Source organism: Agelaius phoeniceus, chromosome 12 (genome assembly GCF_051311805.1).
Source record: "Agelaius phoeniceus isolate bAgePho1 chromosome 12, bAgePho1.hap1, whole genome shotgun sequence".
Taxonomy (NCBI): domain Eukaryota; kingdom Metazoa; phylum Chordata; class Aves; order Passeriformes; family Icteridae; genus Agelaius; species Agelaius phoeniceus.
The window spans coordinates 11,519,870-11,536,337 of record NC_135276.1 but is presented as its reverse complement, the minus strand read 5'-3'; the positions used below and the strand labels follow the sequence as shown (position 1 = coordinate 11,536,337).

The following is a 16,468-nucleotide window of genomic DNA, read 5'->3' as shown; positions in this document are numbered from 1 at the left end:
TATGGCACCAATAAAATATAGAACTACAATCAGAGACAGCAATTTCAATCAAAGTTTCCTGGGGTCTCCTCATAAATCCAGCACCTTTGGAATGTGCTCGTTAAAATGACTTATTTTTTGCAGTTTGATAAATTTTTTATTGCTTAAGTACGGAGTTCAAATACAGCTCACAGTCTCCTTTTCTCTATATTCTCAATTATTGCACCTTATAATTATCAGCAGCAATTGAAACTGATTGCTCCTACCATGTTATTTTGGTAACAAATGGAAGCAAGCTGCTACTTGCTTTTAAATGCAAGCTACCCTGAAACTGAGAGCAAGGGAAAAATAGACACCTTAACATTTGTGGCATAGCCTGACAAACTTTTACATGAAAAGGTTTTTATTAAATTCTCTATGACACCTCAAGAATGATTGGTTGCTGTATATTTATTGATATAATTACAGTTGCCATTTAAGTGAAAACATTTGGATGCATCTAAATCGTAAGTATTTGAGAATAAATCATGTGAATAAATCATGGATCACATACCCATCACCTTAAGAACACAAATGTATTCTGTAGTAAGCCATACAGAAATGGTCAAGTATACAAGTATTTAATGGAAGTATAACAAAACTATGTGCAGATTTGAATTCTGGTCAGCAGAGATTTACAGACTTGGGCCTGCAAGAAACCTTTATGCTGGAATCCCAAATAAAATGGTGCAATGAAGTAAAATCTTACCACAGCATAACAATACCTCATCAAACCTGTAATTATGGCAGAACCATGAAAGAGAGAATGTAGCTGCAGAAAATTGGCCACAGCATTATGCTTTTAACGAGACAGCTCAAATTTCAGAGATGTTCCAGCACTAAGATCTGATCTTATCAGGTTTGGGTCAGGGTTAGGTTCAGAACAATATGAAACTTGTTTTCCTGGAACTACTTTGGTTATTGTTTCAGAGCACAGAAAGTAAAAGTAGTTTTGAAATGTTTCTTTGCTATTTGGCTCCAAAATCTTCCAGAGTTTGAGACTTTTTGATGCTCTGAAAACTAAATGATCTCTATTCAAGTCAAACTGTAATGCCAAATTATATCCTAAATGTAACCTTACATACCATTTCTTAAGAAAATAGAATCACTGCCAACACATTGCTAAGAACAAGGACTGTAAGTATCTACGTCAACATTAAATCCAACTGACCACTGTTATATTGTTTCTTTACAGATTGATTGATTTTTTCCAGAATGTAAAGTAATTTGGGCACATATTCCTCAATTAAAAAAATACATAAATAAACAGTGTCTTTCAATAGCAATTTATATGTGTTACATGCAAGAAGTGAAAGCAGAGCATGCTTTGCTTCTCAGCAGCTGATGGGAAAGAAGTATCTACCCAAAATAATTTCCTCTACCTCATTACTGAAAAGCCATAGTATAAGATGTTAAATTCTATTAACATTTATATTTTTCTTGCAACTGACATTCACAAAACCAAAAAAACATAAGATTTGGCCAACAATGTTCTTATCGATTCATGTTTGGAATGCCATATTCACATAAATCAGGAACAAAAGCACGAAGATAAGAACAAAGAATGTTCTGTCATCCCTTCATTTCTGAAGGAGAGGCTGTATTTGATCAGTGAGAAGATGTTTAAAAGAGACCCCACAACCCACAACAGTCTATTCAAATGATGATTTCTTTTTAGACAACAGGGATTCTAATATATTATTGTGAAATTTAGTGGGTCACTAAAAATTTGTGGCTTTCAGAACATAAATCAAACTGGTCAGACCCTACAAGTGAGAGCTGTGACCATTTCATGCACTTACCCATTTCTTTAAAAGTAAGATAAAAATTTCTACATACCATTTCTGTTATTTCAACAAGTAATATTTCTGTTATATTATTGACATTAGTAATTATTCCAATCCTGCAAAAAACATCTACTCCATGGTTTTTATTCATTAAGCACAACAAAAAGAGGGTTATTGTCAACTACAAAGTTAGATTCACTTCAATGCTGAACAACTTTTGTAGTTTCAGAATTTTTGTTTAATATGGTAGGGAAACATACATCTGTAGTACATCTCAATTATTTTTATTCCCAATTAAATGAAATAGCCATCGTTAGGCTACGTGCCAGGATGCTGCTTCTAACTTCACAGGGTAAAAACATAAAAATAGCATTTTACAAAAGAAACAAGCACAAAAGGTCCTTGAAGATTAGTGATCACTGCAACTAACAGTAAGTTTGTTAAACCTTTTAACATTGCCTTGTCAGGAGACAGAGGCAGTTGTGTAGAAGTCCAAGAGTTAAACAGCAAGAAAACAAACTAGATATGCTAAAGAATCTAGAGAAAACTACTTACCTTATCTCTTTCTCTGTGGGAAATCCAGGTAAGAGAAAGATGGACACACTTCAAGTGTTTACATTTTTTTCCATCTCCTGTAAGTTTGTAACTGAAACAAGTCTCTACTTCAAAGAAAATCTTTAGAACCAACTAGTGCTTTGCTAAGTAATAAAACTTCCTACAAAACTTACATTGACCGGATGGAAAGCTAGTCATTAGGAACTTTTCATGGATAAAATCCAATTTTTGAAAATGCCCTTATTCTACTGGATTGCAATTCACTTTTATAACTGCAACAGGAAATAAATATGAGTTATTAGCTTACTATCTTAAAATCCTGAACAATTCTTTTACCTTCATGCTCTCAGGTGATAGGATACTTGTAAGCTAATGTGTTATTAAAAATGCTGAATTGGTCAAAATTTGAAATTCCTGTTCCTTGATAAATTCTGAAATGTAAGTTAATTCCAAATATTGTTAGTGGCAGTATAATTGAACACACATTCTGTAATCTATTCAGTTCTGCATACACACCCTGACTACCACTCATGCACTTTCATGCAGCATACACACTAAAAGGAAACCTCTCAAATTTTTATTCTCATCACTTGACAACCTACTCCTAACCTAATGCAATGTAAGTTAAAGCATCAAGCTAAATGTTTACCTTATTTTGTTGTTAGAATTGTACTTCATTTGAAGTTGTTTTGAAAGAGTTTTACACTGGAAACAAGAAAATAAATCCTGATACCAATTAGAATATCAGCTTGTTTCAATATCTTTATGTTGATGTCTAAATTTCTTTTCTGGCATATTGAAAACTGCTTCTACTCCAATTAACACTGATCAAAGTTTCAAACATGAAATTTTCATTATGGCATCAAACAATGAACAAATGAACAAGAAAACAAGTTGTTTCAATTACAGTAGTATCTGTTTTAAAGCTATTGAATCCAGTAAGTAGGCACAAAACAAATACTGATATAAAGATGTAAATGAAAGTAAAAAGAAAACCACATAACCTGAGTTGAGCATCTCTAAACAGTCTGACAGAGCTGACAGAGCTCAGTAAGACTGCTTGACTCCAAGGGCTGCTGCTGCTCAAAATCTGACAACCTGGGGCCTGTGCATTTGCAGCAGGGCAGGTCAGCACCAGCCCTGCAGCTCTGGAAGCCGGAGCTCCCACGTGCCAAGGCTGCCACAGACCCTCAGTGTCCACTGGGATTTGAGGAATTGAGAGCTGACAAAACAAACATGCAAGACCTGGCGGAAAAAAGAATCAAGCCAGTTCCAACAAAAATCAACATGCTTAATTTGTGTTTGCATTTCCCACTCAATCAGTGTTTTCCCCCAGAAAATTATTAATCCAGCACATCTACATCTTCTAGGGAAAAATAGCTCCAACAAAAAAATTCTGAGCACAACTACTCTTTTTATTATGTATTCTGTGGTGATTCTGTGACAGTCTTTTTACACTACACTGAGAATTCAATGCTAACTCAATACTAAACAAATTAATGAAGTGCTAATAAAAGATGTCAGCATAAAAACTAAATATATTTATAGCAAATAAAAAGTCAAGACATGATTCCACAAAGATATAACAATATTGTTCAACAAGATGTTGAGATCCTCATGTTTCACAGTTATGGAGACCTGGTAATATAGGAAATATTGAAAGTCTTTGTAAGTTGCGGAAACCATGAAAACACTGACATTATACAGAACTGGACAGAATAATATTGTAAACATTGATGAGTTTATAACCACCAGCATTGGAAGGCTGTAAGCAGAAAATCAGAAGAGCAAAAAGACAATCTACTTCTCTAAAATCAAATCCTCTTGGATGCACTGGGCACAAAACTTTAACACAAAGAGATATTTACCAACACTTCAGTTACAAAACCATACTCCTAAGTATGAACAGGATCCATTTCCTCCAATTTATGGAGAAGCAGGTCATTGCTTGAGGGACATACAATGACACACCCTGAGCACAGATGGGAGGGCACTGCTGGCACACAGAGCTGGACTGCAGGACATCATCTCCCCACGATGCTCCACTGCCATGGCAGGCACCTGAAACGCCCTCTAAAGCTCAAGAACCCAACCTGAGCAATGCAAAATCACAAGAATTTCAAGTAGTGACTTTTAATTTTTTTTAAATGATAGAAAAATCAGTTGATTTACTAGAAAGATCTTGTTTTCTTTGTTTTCCTATTTCAAAACTTTTCAGAAAAAAATACAAACTTTCAATTGTAAGTGTATTTATGAAAAAAAACTTATTCGACAAAAAAATTATTATACATAGATATCAAAATAACTTTTAGCCTAAATATGTTAAATATTTCTATCTAGCCACATCAATCAAATCTTCTACAGAATTTGCAGTGATTTTAAAACACCATAATTTTAACTTATTTAACTTACTGAATAGAAGAAACAAAACCAACTGACGAGTTATGAATAAACATAGCAGTTTTCATTTTTGGTAATTTATAGCTCTCTAAACTTAAAGGGACTCACATTTTACCCCTCCATAAGCAAACTTTATGTTAAAGTAAAAAAGTTTTAGGCATACTACAATAAATCCTCATAGAAAGTATTATTACCTCAAGTTCATGTTTAGCTTTCTTTAATTTAAAATCCTACTGAAAAAATATTTCTCTACAGTAGTAATGGAAAAAAAACCAACACATCTACTTGACACCATTGACAAATAGGACAGAAAGAAGTTCATGGAGAAAATTACATTTTTACCAGTCAGGAAATCTCTTCAACTCAATTTGCTAAGCCAGTCGATGCTTTATATCCAGAAAATGTAAATAATATGACTTCAGTTGTACATTAAGTAACAAAGTGGCACTGAATTTCAAAACTTAACAACAAAACCAATAAGAGAATGCATGTGGGAGTATAAACTATCATTTTTGTACCACAGTCTTTAGCTGAAACCTACTGTAGTCAATGCAAATTTTTCCCCTGTTCTAAAGCAAACATCGCTGAAATTTTGGAAGAAGAAAAAATCCATTGTGCATGATGAAACATAACAGAACATTTGCAAATTCAAATCAAGTTTCTAAATTCTAATCTTATGTTTGCAAATATCCAAAAAATACCCAAGCCTTTGTTCAAGCATTGTTAGGGAAAAAAGACAAACAAAAATTTTTCATGTCTGCTCTTAAATAAAGATAAAAATGGGACAGATACTTTAAACTAAAAATGAAATATTTAATGATGCTTCAACTGCACTTTTACCACCACCCCTAAAATGCTGTATGAGCTTCATTTTAAAGTAAGCAAGAGCCTGCAAAGCCTGTCAGACAAGAGTTGTTTTAATGCAAAGTGTCCACTCTTCCCAGCTAGAGAAATGTCAGCAAGTCCTCCATAAAACACACATTAACACTACAGCATGCCTAGACAAAATGCATATATTTCTAAGTTAATACAGTCATACTTCTATCCAAGTCCAACTGAAAACGATCTTTCCAAAGAAAGAAGAGTAGTAAAATCAGCATAAAGCAAAGCAACTCTGTATATGATAAATAACACTATAAAAATGGTGATCCCAACCACAGTGAAACATTTTACAGGATAGAAAACATGCACATGCATTAACCTAAGAGAGCTATTTGACAGATTTTGATTTTCCTGGCTCTTAGTCAGGGAATTAATTATACCAATGTTTAAATCTAGTTAGAGAACAACTGCTAAGCCAGCTGCAGGAAACACAGGTATTTTGTACAGGTTTTAGTGGGAATAAAGGTAAGCCTTCAACACAAAGGTACCACAGTGCATTCAGAAGCACGTGTCAAGTCTAGACCAAAATGCAGGAGTGCTTATGTACATACACACAAGGGAACACAGCAGAGCTTCAGGGATTCCAGGGACTTTGGTGACTGGTCAAGTGCCATCACTCACCTTCACAGCTGTAACTGTACACAGCCACTGCTGACCTTTCCACCAGGTTCTCATCATGGTGCCAGCTCACTGCCATGCTCCCCATTCCAAAGTAAGGCTCTTGTTTCAAGTACAGCATTTGTAGTGGATCCATATAATTTAATAAAGTCAAATTATAAGATGTTCTGCTCTTTAGACTTCTGTCATCCTCTGATACACAAACACTGCTTTGATCTTTTGAAACAGACCCTTGCTCTGTAAGAGAAGTAGCAAAACTTTGCTTCCTATCTGTTACAGAAGTATCTTTAATTTCTTTGTTCTCAAACAAATTCTGTCCTTGCAATGCCTTGACTGTTTCAATATGCAAGTAGTCATTAAGTCTCATTAATGCTTTACACGCATCATGTATTTGAGGACTGCAATATTTTATGTCATAACCTTCTGCAGGCCAAGGAACTGTAAATAATCTTGTGTTCAAGTACTTATAAGTGCATCCTGGGTTTCCAATTAATATACGAGACACTGGAGTAAGAAAGTCTTTTCCTTTGATCCTCACAAGATCTTGAAAGAAACAGTTGTGCTCTCGCAAGGCCAGAAAGCTTTCTTGTACCATGTGGTGGAGATCTTCAGGTACTGCATCAGATTTCCTGAAAATCAGCTTGGAATACTTGGTCTTCCACTAAAGGAGGAAAAAAAAAACCCAAATAACAAAAAGAGGAAAATAATTATTCTTTTTACAGGAGTCAAGATATTTCAAGGCAAGGCAAAGCTGTCAAGATAACAGGAATGAGTCTAGAATATGGTGAAGGTATGGATGCCAGCACTTGTTACTTCATTTTCATATTTCAGTATATTGCACAAGCTGTGGATATGTACCAGTGGCTTAAAGCAGATCAATTCTCTAAATAAATAAATACAAAAACTCTAGAAAAATTTAGTAGAACAGCTCAGCTGATGAATCTGTAGATAATGGCACTTTTAAGTATATAAATAATAGATTATCAAGCAGTAAAAAAGTGATTCCTCTTTTTGTAATGGTGGCAAAGACCCTTCAGTTTCATTCTGATGTACAGAAATCTAGAGGGTGACATGAGACACTCAAATAGCTTTATCTAACAATACTTTTCAGGGACAAAATAACAAAATCAAAATGTACACCTTTTAAAAAATGTGCTTCTAACATTCTGGTGCTTTCTATTTTTACATTCCTCAGTACCTGCCAATTATATCTCATTTTATAGAAAAGCTCTCTTTTGAAAACAGAAAATGTCCAAACATTGCTTCCCCAGCTCCCTACCTGTAGTGTCCTTTTCCCCCATATCCTCTTGTGACCACACCAGCTCTGGTATCAGCTGGAGCTCAGAATCCAGCAGTGTGTGGAGGCAGCAGCTCCCAGCAAGGTACAACCCTGCTAATCAGCAGCTTCTTGCTTTGCATGCACAATGCTGCTTCCCACTCCAGGAAGGCTTGGATAATTTTATTTTGTTAATCTGGTTTTCTAAGGAAGTGAGTATCACATAATCACACCTTTTATTGGTTGCCTGTAAATCTGCTTAAACTACTGCTGAGACTGTTTGGCAAACTAGACAAAGGCTGGGGAATAAGTTCTTTTAAAGAGTGGGTTCTTACATATTTCATTAAAATTAATAGATAAATAAAAGAAGCAGATGCACACTAGTGCCCTACTAAGGGGGGGCTGTAATGTGAGTGCATCAGACATCAATTAGCATTTGTGAAGCTCCTGAGGACTCACCACACCTATTTCCTTCTGTCCAGAAATTAGTCAGTAGTTTGGAGAAAAGGTAGGTACTGATGGTGGTGTGGGGACTGAAATCTGAAGGCATTAGGCAATGGGTCAAAAGCACATGGATGCATAAAACTGATCTGCCAAAACTTTTATTAGTCTAATAGCTTATGTTCAAAGTGCTCTTAAAAAGACAAAAGTCATGGGCACAAAACACCACACTGACCTACAATCCATCTGTGAGCTCCTTCTGCTACAACTCAAACACACTTTACCAGTACTATCTACTTCCAAGTCTCATTTGAACCTGCCTTTCAGGAAATTAATTTTGAAATCCAAAGAACGTGCCCTTAAAAAATACAAACCAGGCAGTAAGTATTCACATTTTCCACTGCATGAAAACAGACTTTTGCATCATAATGCACTGTTATCCTATAACACTGAAGAGCTGGCTTTATAGGATCATTTGTTTCTACTAAAAAGGAGAACATAAAAGGAAGCCTATTTTAAAAATAATGATTACATATAATAAATCTTGGTTTATCTATAAACCTCGCCACTATTCCTTGTAAATTTTTACAGTGAAGCTGACTCCTTTTCTTTATACATTCTTATGGTTCCAAAAACTAGCTTCCTAGAGAGAGGAAAATGAACCACTGTAACAGTATCTACAGATAATAATTTCTGACAATTGTATTTACATGCTTAGCTTCAAACACCAAAGCTTGAAAACAGTCCCAGATCTGTGTGAAGGTCCCTCTACGACCCCAGAACACAGGATCACAGCTTTCATTCCAAGAAATGAATCCAAACTTGATAAACTACATTCACCTGTGCTTGTCAAAAGCCTGAAATTATTCCTTTAGAAGTCCTGAACTGCCCCTTTTGTTTCTATCAGTGCTGTGTATCTCCAGCCTTTCAACAGTACAGTGAAAAAAGTCTTTAAAAACAACAACTAATGAAATTAGTAAGTGTAAATTCAGGACTTGGAGCTATAGGCTACAGTCAGATGTGAAGGTACAGCCTGATGGGAATCATAAATATTCTTTCATAATGTTACTTAAGAATGTTAGAATATTATATGTTTTGACATATAAAGATTATTATTTCATTATTTCTTCCATTATGCAAATGTCCTGTATGAAAGAAAGAGCTCTAACAGTTCTATAGCAATATTCCAGTATTTCATTAAATAATTCTGTATACTGGACATACTCATACCACATTACATATGCTATTATGTATTATCAAACAGTCACTAATAGTATATACTTTTAAACCATTTATATGAAAATATAAATTCACTGAATTTCTGACATTAATCACACACATGAAATTCCCAACAATTATTAGAAACAGAGGAGGGAAATAAGAATATGACATAAAGCAATTAAATCCCTGAAAACATGCACTAGAAAGGAAGAACACAGATTTTACAAAGGAAACAACATTGTATTCCCCTCCTGAGCTGCAGAGGTAATGCCTTGCACATTTTGCTGCCAGCCAAGTCAGAGGCCTGTTACCTTTGGGTTGTGCTTTAAGATCACATGCTCAAGAACTATTTTATCATTAAGGTATCTCAAAAGAAATCAGGAAGTGGAAACACATTTCTGACACATCACATGAAAACAGCCTGGTCTTCTTTAAATCCCCAAGCAGTGCCTGTGCTGTGCCCTCCATAAGGAAGGAATTACAGGCTCAGAACACGGGGTGACTGCTGGGTTCACACTGGACACCTTGTTGTTTTGGGGGTGGGGAAGGGCAGCAATCATGTACTCTGTGTTGTAACTCTGACAGCCAGTATTAAAGGGCAGCTCACTGCTCACTCTGAAAGAAGTGGCAGCATTACAGGCAACTACAGTGCAGAAATAAACCACATTTGATGTTCAAACCTTGTTGCGACTATTACACGCAAGATTTTAAATATGCTTTCACTTTTGATGGTGATACTCAACACAGAGAACCACCCTATGGACCTGAGTGACAGAATAAAGTTAGGAATCAGCAATAAGGACCCTTGATAAGCAAACTGCCATGTGCATCATGAAATTATAGTCTGTACTTCAACTATTTGTGAACTCCCTTGTTACAGCCCCTTTCTTGTTCCGTACTTGCTTTAAACACTGCATTGTTTCAGCTGATGGCTTGGGGCCCATTTCCAAAATCCTTTATCAGGAAAAACCCATGGAAAGAGGATGTCAGTGGAAGTTTTGCTTGTGATGGAATTTCTTACTTCTGTTCAGGCTGTACACTTCCATAACCAACAGGATAAGACAGTTTTTTTGGTTTCATCCTACCTAACTTTTCCAACATGTTCAAAGAATACTGTTTCATAAGAGGTAGATCCTTCAAGGAATAGGGCAGGTCTGTCCAGGAAAGACAGACTGTAAAACTAAACTGTATGTGAAATTTCACTTTGCTGATTTGTTGTCTTCAAGCTCTCACCCTTCTTTTCCTCTCCAGCTGTAGTGCATTTAAGCATCCTGGAACTTGCAATTTCTACACCTGTGATTCCATGAACATTTCATAACCACCGCAGACTTCAAAAGGTGTTTGTGATGCTTATGATTAGCCTATATACTTAAAAATATCTAGCATCACACATATACTACATAAAAAGAATAATTCCATATTTGCAAAAAGAACATATCAAAAATTTATTAAGGATTGGACAGCTGTGACTTTACTGCTTATCTTGTTCCCATTGTCTTCTGTACTTATGGGTTACTGACCCTGAGCAAACGAGATCCCACTTTCTCTTTTCACATCAGCTCCAGGAGAAGCTGAATTTACAAAGATGTGAAAAAGAAAAAGGGCACAGCATCTCTTGACAGCATCAGAGGCAGAAGAGAACAAACAGAAGGGGATGTAACAGGACTAGGAAGGAGGAAAGTCAGCTGCACACTTCTTCAAAGGGGGAAGAGTTTCTTCATGAGCATTAAGACTGAAAAGAATGTGTTTGGGTTTTTGTGTATAGAAAGAAGAAATAATAAAATCCATCTGTTGTCACTCTTATAAATTCTCCCAGCTCTTCTACACTTGCACATCTTTGAGCCATATATCAACACAAGGCAGGCACCACTCCTGTGTTGTGTAATGTGAGCATGGTCACTGGAGCTCTTCAAACAGCCAGGTCATTCCTTATAATAAGGAATTTTTCTCTTTTTTCTCTTACCATGATCCAATTTGATCTGATTGAACCTACCCTGAGTTCTGCAGCTGATCTAGAAAGATCCAAGACAGATGCAGAAAATTCTATTTATTCATTATATTCTTGCATACACTCACTTGGTTTACTACTCATGTGGCTACTGGGCCTGATCCTTCTGTTTGGTTTCATTTGAGGCATTCCATTTCCACAATTTGTTTTGCAAGCCAAGAATTAACAATTCTTTATTGTTGGAAAGTAGAATTAAGCCCCCCATACTTGAAATTTCTACGTTAATATTCCCCCTATTTTGCCAAACAGGAGCTATAAAGATCTCTTCACCACTCAGAAAAAATAAATTAAAGGAATTGGTGACATGTATTTTGCTTCACCAAAGCATGAAAAGCTGTGATTAAATGTTATACATTACTTGTAGTGAGGGCACACACATAAAAATAAACAAAGTTCACCAAGTTCTCATTTGTGAATATCCCAGTTCTAGAGATCTTATTTCACACCACCTGGAAGTGCATTATCAGCCATCATGGTACCTTTTTTCATATCATATTTCACAGTGTCTCTTTGAAGGAAGATTTATTTGTTGTTCAGAGCAAACAGCCATTTTAGTTTAAAATGATTTCAAAGAAATACGTTACCAGCTGGTGGAAATCAGCATCGGCTGGTGTCAGATATGGAAGTCTATTCTCCCCAAGTTCTTCAAGAAGTTTTTTCTTCTGTTTTGGAGGAGCAAAATTGAAATAGAAAATTAGACTTAAAAACCAAGATACAAACAGAGAAGGATAAAAGTAGTTGTATTTAAATGGCAAAACCAGGTGCAATTACTTCTCCTGCTACCTTCAAATCTGGAAAATTAAATAAGTAAAACAAAAAAAAAAAGTAAAATTAGGGGGACTTCACTGTTTGCAAAACATTAATTCAGTTTAGACAGTTTTAGAGCTCAGAGCTCTTTTACTCCCAAGTTCTTTTTTAGATATCAGTCCTTGTTACACTGATCAAAATTCATCTTGGCCTTATGTTCTTCAGACCTATGCCTACTTTATAACTACTCATTGATTTCTTGTTTCCTTCCATTTTCTTTTTTGCTTCAATTTGTCCAGCCAATGGGAACAAAGCTCATCTTTAATCAAAGGGCTCAATAACCCACTTCATTAAAACAATAAGCCCCAATGTTGGGGGTACTCTAAAATACTTCCTGCAATAGTTTATGAAATAAAAGGAAAGCACAATCTACTGTAGCCCAAAGCCCCCACAGCCTGACAATATTTAAAATGCCATCCTCAAGACCTGCCATCCCAGAGACAGCCATAAATCCAGTTTGATGCTGGGATTGCACAAAGAACCAGCTGCTGTAAAAACAGGTTTCCTCTGTCCCCTTGTTCTCTTAACTCCATTTTTACTTCTGCTTTAGACTGAGAGCTTCTCCACCAATATTTACTCAGTGTGATCACTAATAAATGGGTAGGGCAAAAGCTTGATGTCTGTCCAAATTGTATTTTTCAGGTTTTTTTAATCAAAATAGATTTTTTGTGGCCCTGTACAATTAAGTGTGTTAATGGTTAGCCAAGTGCAAGTGATGTGTGAAACATGCCACCAGAAATTTTGGCATGAAACAATCCTGATCCATGATAGGTCCGTTCACACTTATCTACTCACAGACTAACTCAACACTAACTCAATGTACGTACAGCTTAACTACAGTGTAAAAATTATTACAGTGGAAGTTCTGACCTAGAAAATTAATAAACTCCTTCATTTACTTCTTTTTTCTTTTAAATTGCAAGGATTGCTTTTTACAAACTTTGATTATTAACAAATTTCAACTTACTTGCAACTCAGACCATAAAACTGTATCTGCCATAATGCTTACATAAATAGGTAACAGGACTCAAATTCTTATTTTGATTGCAATATTTTCAACTACATAAACACAAGAAACAACTCAATATTTTTATGTTGTAAGAGAAAGAACAGATGGAAATGAAATACTGTTTTTAAAAGAATATTAAGGGTATAATACAAGGGGAAACAGTAAGTAAATAAAAAGGTATGACTAACACTTCCATAAAACCCAGTTCAAAACAAGGTGAAACCAGATCTTTGCTATTCTGGCACTACTATTTAAAAAAGGGAGAGAAAACATTTCATGTATTAACTAACTTGGCTTATAGCAAACACATAAACAAGGAAGGCTGAACTATGATGTATAACTGTGCATTCTGTGACAATGAATTCCTTTTATTCAAATTTAAGCATTGAGAAAGTTGACAGAGGCTTAAAGTCAGGTGGAAGTGTAGGGGATTTTAAGGTTCACAGATCAGTCAAACTCCAATCAGAGCAGGTGGCTCCCACTCATCTCCACACTCACAATGTGCTGAGCACCAATCCTTAACAAGCCTGAGAAGAGCAGCACTGACATTTCTGATCTAGTGCTCTAATTTCTTCATGTCCTCAGTTTTCTATGGGGACAGGTTGTTGGGATGTTGACATGAAGTCATTGGTGAAACCCAGCAGATTGTAACTTCAGATTAAGTTGGCAGAACATGACAAACTGATTTCCTGCATTTTGTAAAACAATTACACTTCTCTATTACCAAAAGCTTGCCAGAATTTTATTTACATGAAATTGCTGAAAACATTAGACTGGCTTTACTATCTGTAGGATGAACCATATTAAACTGCAGGGAAAAAAATAAGATATTTTAACATGGACTCACATCAGTGGGAAGGAAAAAAAAAAGGCAGGAAGAAGAGAGATTCTGACAATTTCTTTGTCAAGTATCAGGCTCTTGGCAAAAAGCACACAACATTAAAATGCACTCTTGTGTATAGGTAGTAGTAGTTCACATTTGATTGTCAGATCTGGCTAAGTGCTGCTCTTCAGCTTGATGTGCAGACTAATACACACAGCTGGGTGGTAGAACATGCTGCTCATCTCTTATGCAAGAAGCTGTCACACAGATGTCAAAAACATCAAGCTACTCACAAATACCTCCAAAAAGTGGAAAAAAAAAGAAAAACTGAGTATCTGGCTATACCAGCTGGCTGATGTGAAAGTCTAAGCAGTGTTACATAAGCATTGTTTATTGGTTCTCCAAACACATAATCCCTCAGTAAAAACTAAAAAAATGCCTTTACTTGAAGGTGTCAGGCTTCTTAAAAGGCATTTTTCTAGATCTGATTTCTAAATTATAAAAATTATCAACAGTGTAACAGTTTATTCAGGTATCAAGATTGTGTTTTTCATGTTTTAAAAAACATTGTGATTTTTATACAGACATTAATGATGCCAATACATGAAAGACAATCTGATGTGCACCATCCTTGTCACCACACACTGCACTGCTTTAGAAACTTTGTTAAATGTTCATCTTGGGCCATCAGAAAGACAAAAACCTCTGCAAATACTTATTTTGTGGGCTGCTGTGAGTATTACTGGAGCTATTTTAAGAGACTCTGCAATGAAGATCAGAAACACAAATGCCCAGTTTTAGAGTGCACAATGAACATTCTGCAGACATTAATCTCTGCACTCATTAATTACCAATAAATGAGATTATTAATGAGATGGCTGTAAAATTCAGCAAGTGGAATATTAATAACTGGAACCTCTCAATCACTATACATGTAATTGTTTATTTTTCCTGGCAAGAGAAGTGGTGCCTTGTATGTCACAGAGCAAGGGAAGTTACAGAAGCCCAGCGAAGAGGTGACGGTGCAGAGAGGATGGTGTAGCACCTTGGGAACATCATCTCCACTCCCCGCCTGCAACAGCCCCTCTGCATCAACTCCTTTCATCAGAAGTTCTTAAAAAATTGCCCATTTTTCCATCTTAAAAAGTTTGCTTACTATCTGCTGCAGTTTTTACACTTCTGAGACAACTTGTGACCAGAGCTAGTAAAACGCTTGATTTTCATTTTGTTTTTAATGCAACGTAATTTTTTTGCAGAAATTTCAGGGAGAGATCATTAAAAAAAGAGCCACTATTCAAAGCATAAGAAAGTACAATCTCCTTCTCCAACAGTTTTTCCCAATATTTTTTTATTTTCCAAAACTTTACCAGGTTTAGAATGCCTGAGAATGCCTATTGTCATGAAAGAAAGATCTGAATCACAGTTCAGATGAAAACCTTTGGTTTCTCAAAAATCTCTCCTTCTATTACCTTTTTTACTCACATAAGAATGTCCATTAGAGCCTGTGTTTCTCTTTCATTCTTTTTTTTTATCAACTCTAGTAAAACATTGATTTCTTTCAAATCCTGCATGAAGCAAAGGGCCAGTGTTCTAAAAAGCTTAATAAACAATTTTATAAAGGAGGAAGATTAAACATATAGCAAAAATTTTGTGACACAGTACTAAGACCCCATCAAGGAAAAAGTCACCACTTTACAGGAACTTCTAAAACATTACCTCCTAACAGCCTTTCACATGTAGGGGTTTTTTTATAAAAAATAAATTTGGGATAGTTTCTTAAGGAAGGAATGTGATTTTGAAGTTGACATTTGTTTAAACTACAAGGCTTTCCAAGTGTTAGCTATTAAAACTTCATAGCTACCAAGATCATTCACTAAAACAAGTTATGTCAGAAATGAACCTAGAGTAATAAAAAATACATCCTAAATGTACCATTGCAGCTTTTATTTCTCCATTATCACATATATTAGATTTCAGAGGGGTTTTTTTCTTCAAATTATTTCTGTAAACTCTACTCATCAAAAGATCTTAAGGGACTGGACAATTTTACAACACCATTTACTGACATGAAAATGTTATATTGCCAGTCTACTCTTCATTACATTCAAGACTTACCAAAAACCTTGTCTGTGCCACATTCCACAATACAGCCTCCCAAAAATACTGGTAGACATATGATCATATTGTACCACACTCTGCATACTACAAGCTGCTCTCCTTGCCCCCCTAATATAAGTCCAAAACATTTTTATATTAAGGGCAAAAATATGTATGATTATTATTATTCTATATAAACTCATTTTAAAAATATCTACAATGGTCTAACAATATTTTGTGCCCCATATATTCACTTGCTAATTATACTACAATAAATTGTACTTGTTATTTAATATAACCACAGTGAATCCTGTTCTTCCACTGAACAAACAGGTCCAGCTACAGAAGTAACAAAATGCTGTTCAAGTGACCTGGGCATGAAAAAAATTACATAATGAACAATCCACTGCCATGCCAAGACCTCGGGTCTTACATCAGCATCTGTGAGTAGCTGTCACAAAGACTGTTTGATATTCTCTGCTGCAAAGGTACTGTTTGGCTTTGCTTACTAATTTCAACCTCTCTT

At 35.6% G+C, this 16,468-nt stretch overlaps 1 protein-coding gene across 1 annotated transcript in view; it reads right to left on the bottom strand.

Moving 5' to 3' along the window:
- The window catches only part of FTO (FTO alpha-ketoglutarate dependent dioxygenase), a 219,190-nt gene that overhangs the window by 167,580 nt on the left and 35,142 nt on the right, over nt 1–16,468 (bottom strand). The window contains exons 2-3 of the mRNA XM_054640716.2: nt 11,791–11,868; nt 6,264–6,921 (exon numbers count right to left, since the gene is read on the bottom strand). Of these exons, the coding sequence (XP_054496691.2) occupies nt 6,264–6,921; nt 11,791–11,868 (736 nt within the window). The remainder of the gene's footprint in view (nt 1–6,263; nt 6,922–11,790; nt 11,869–16,468) is intronic.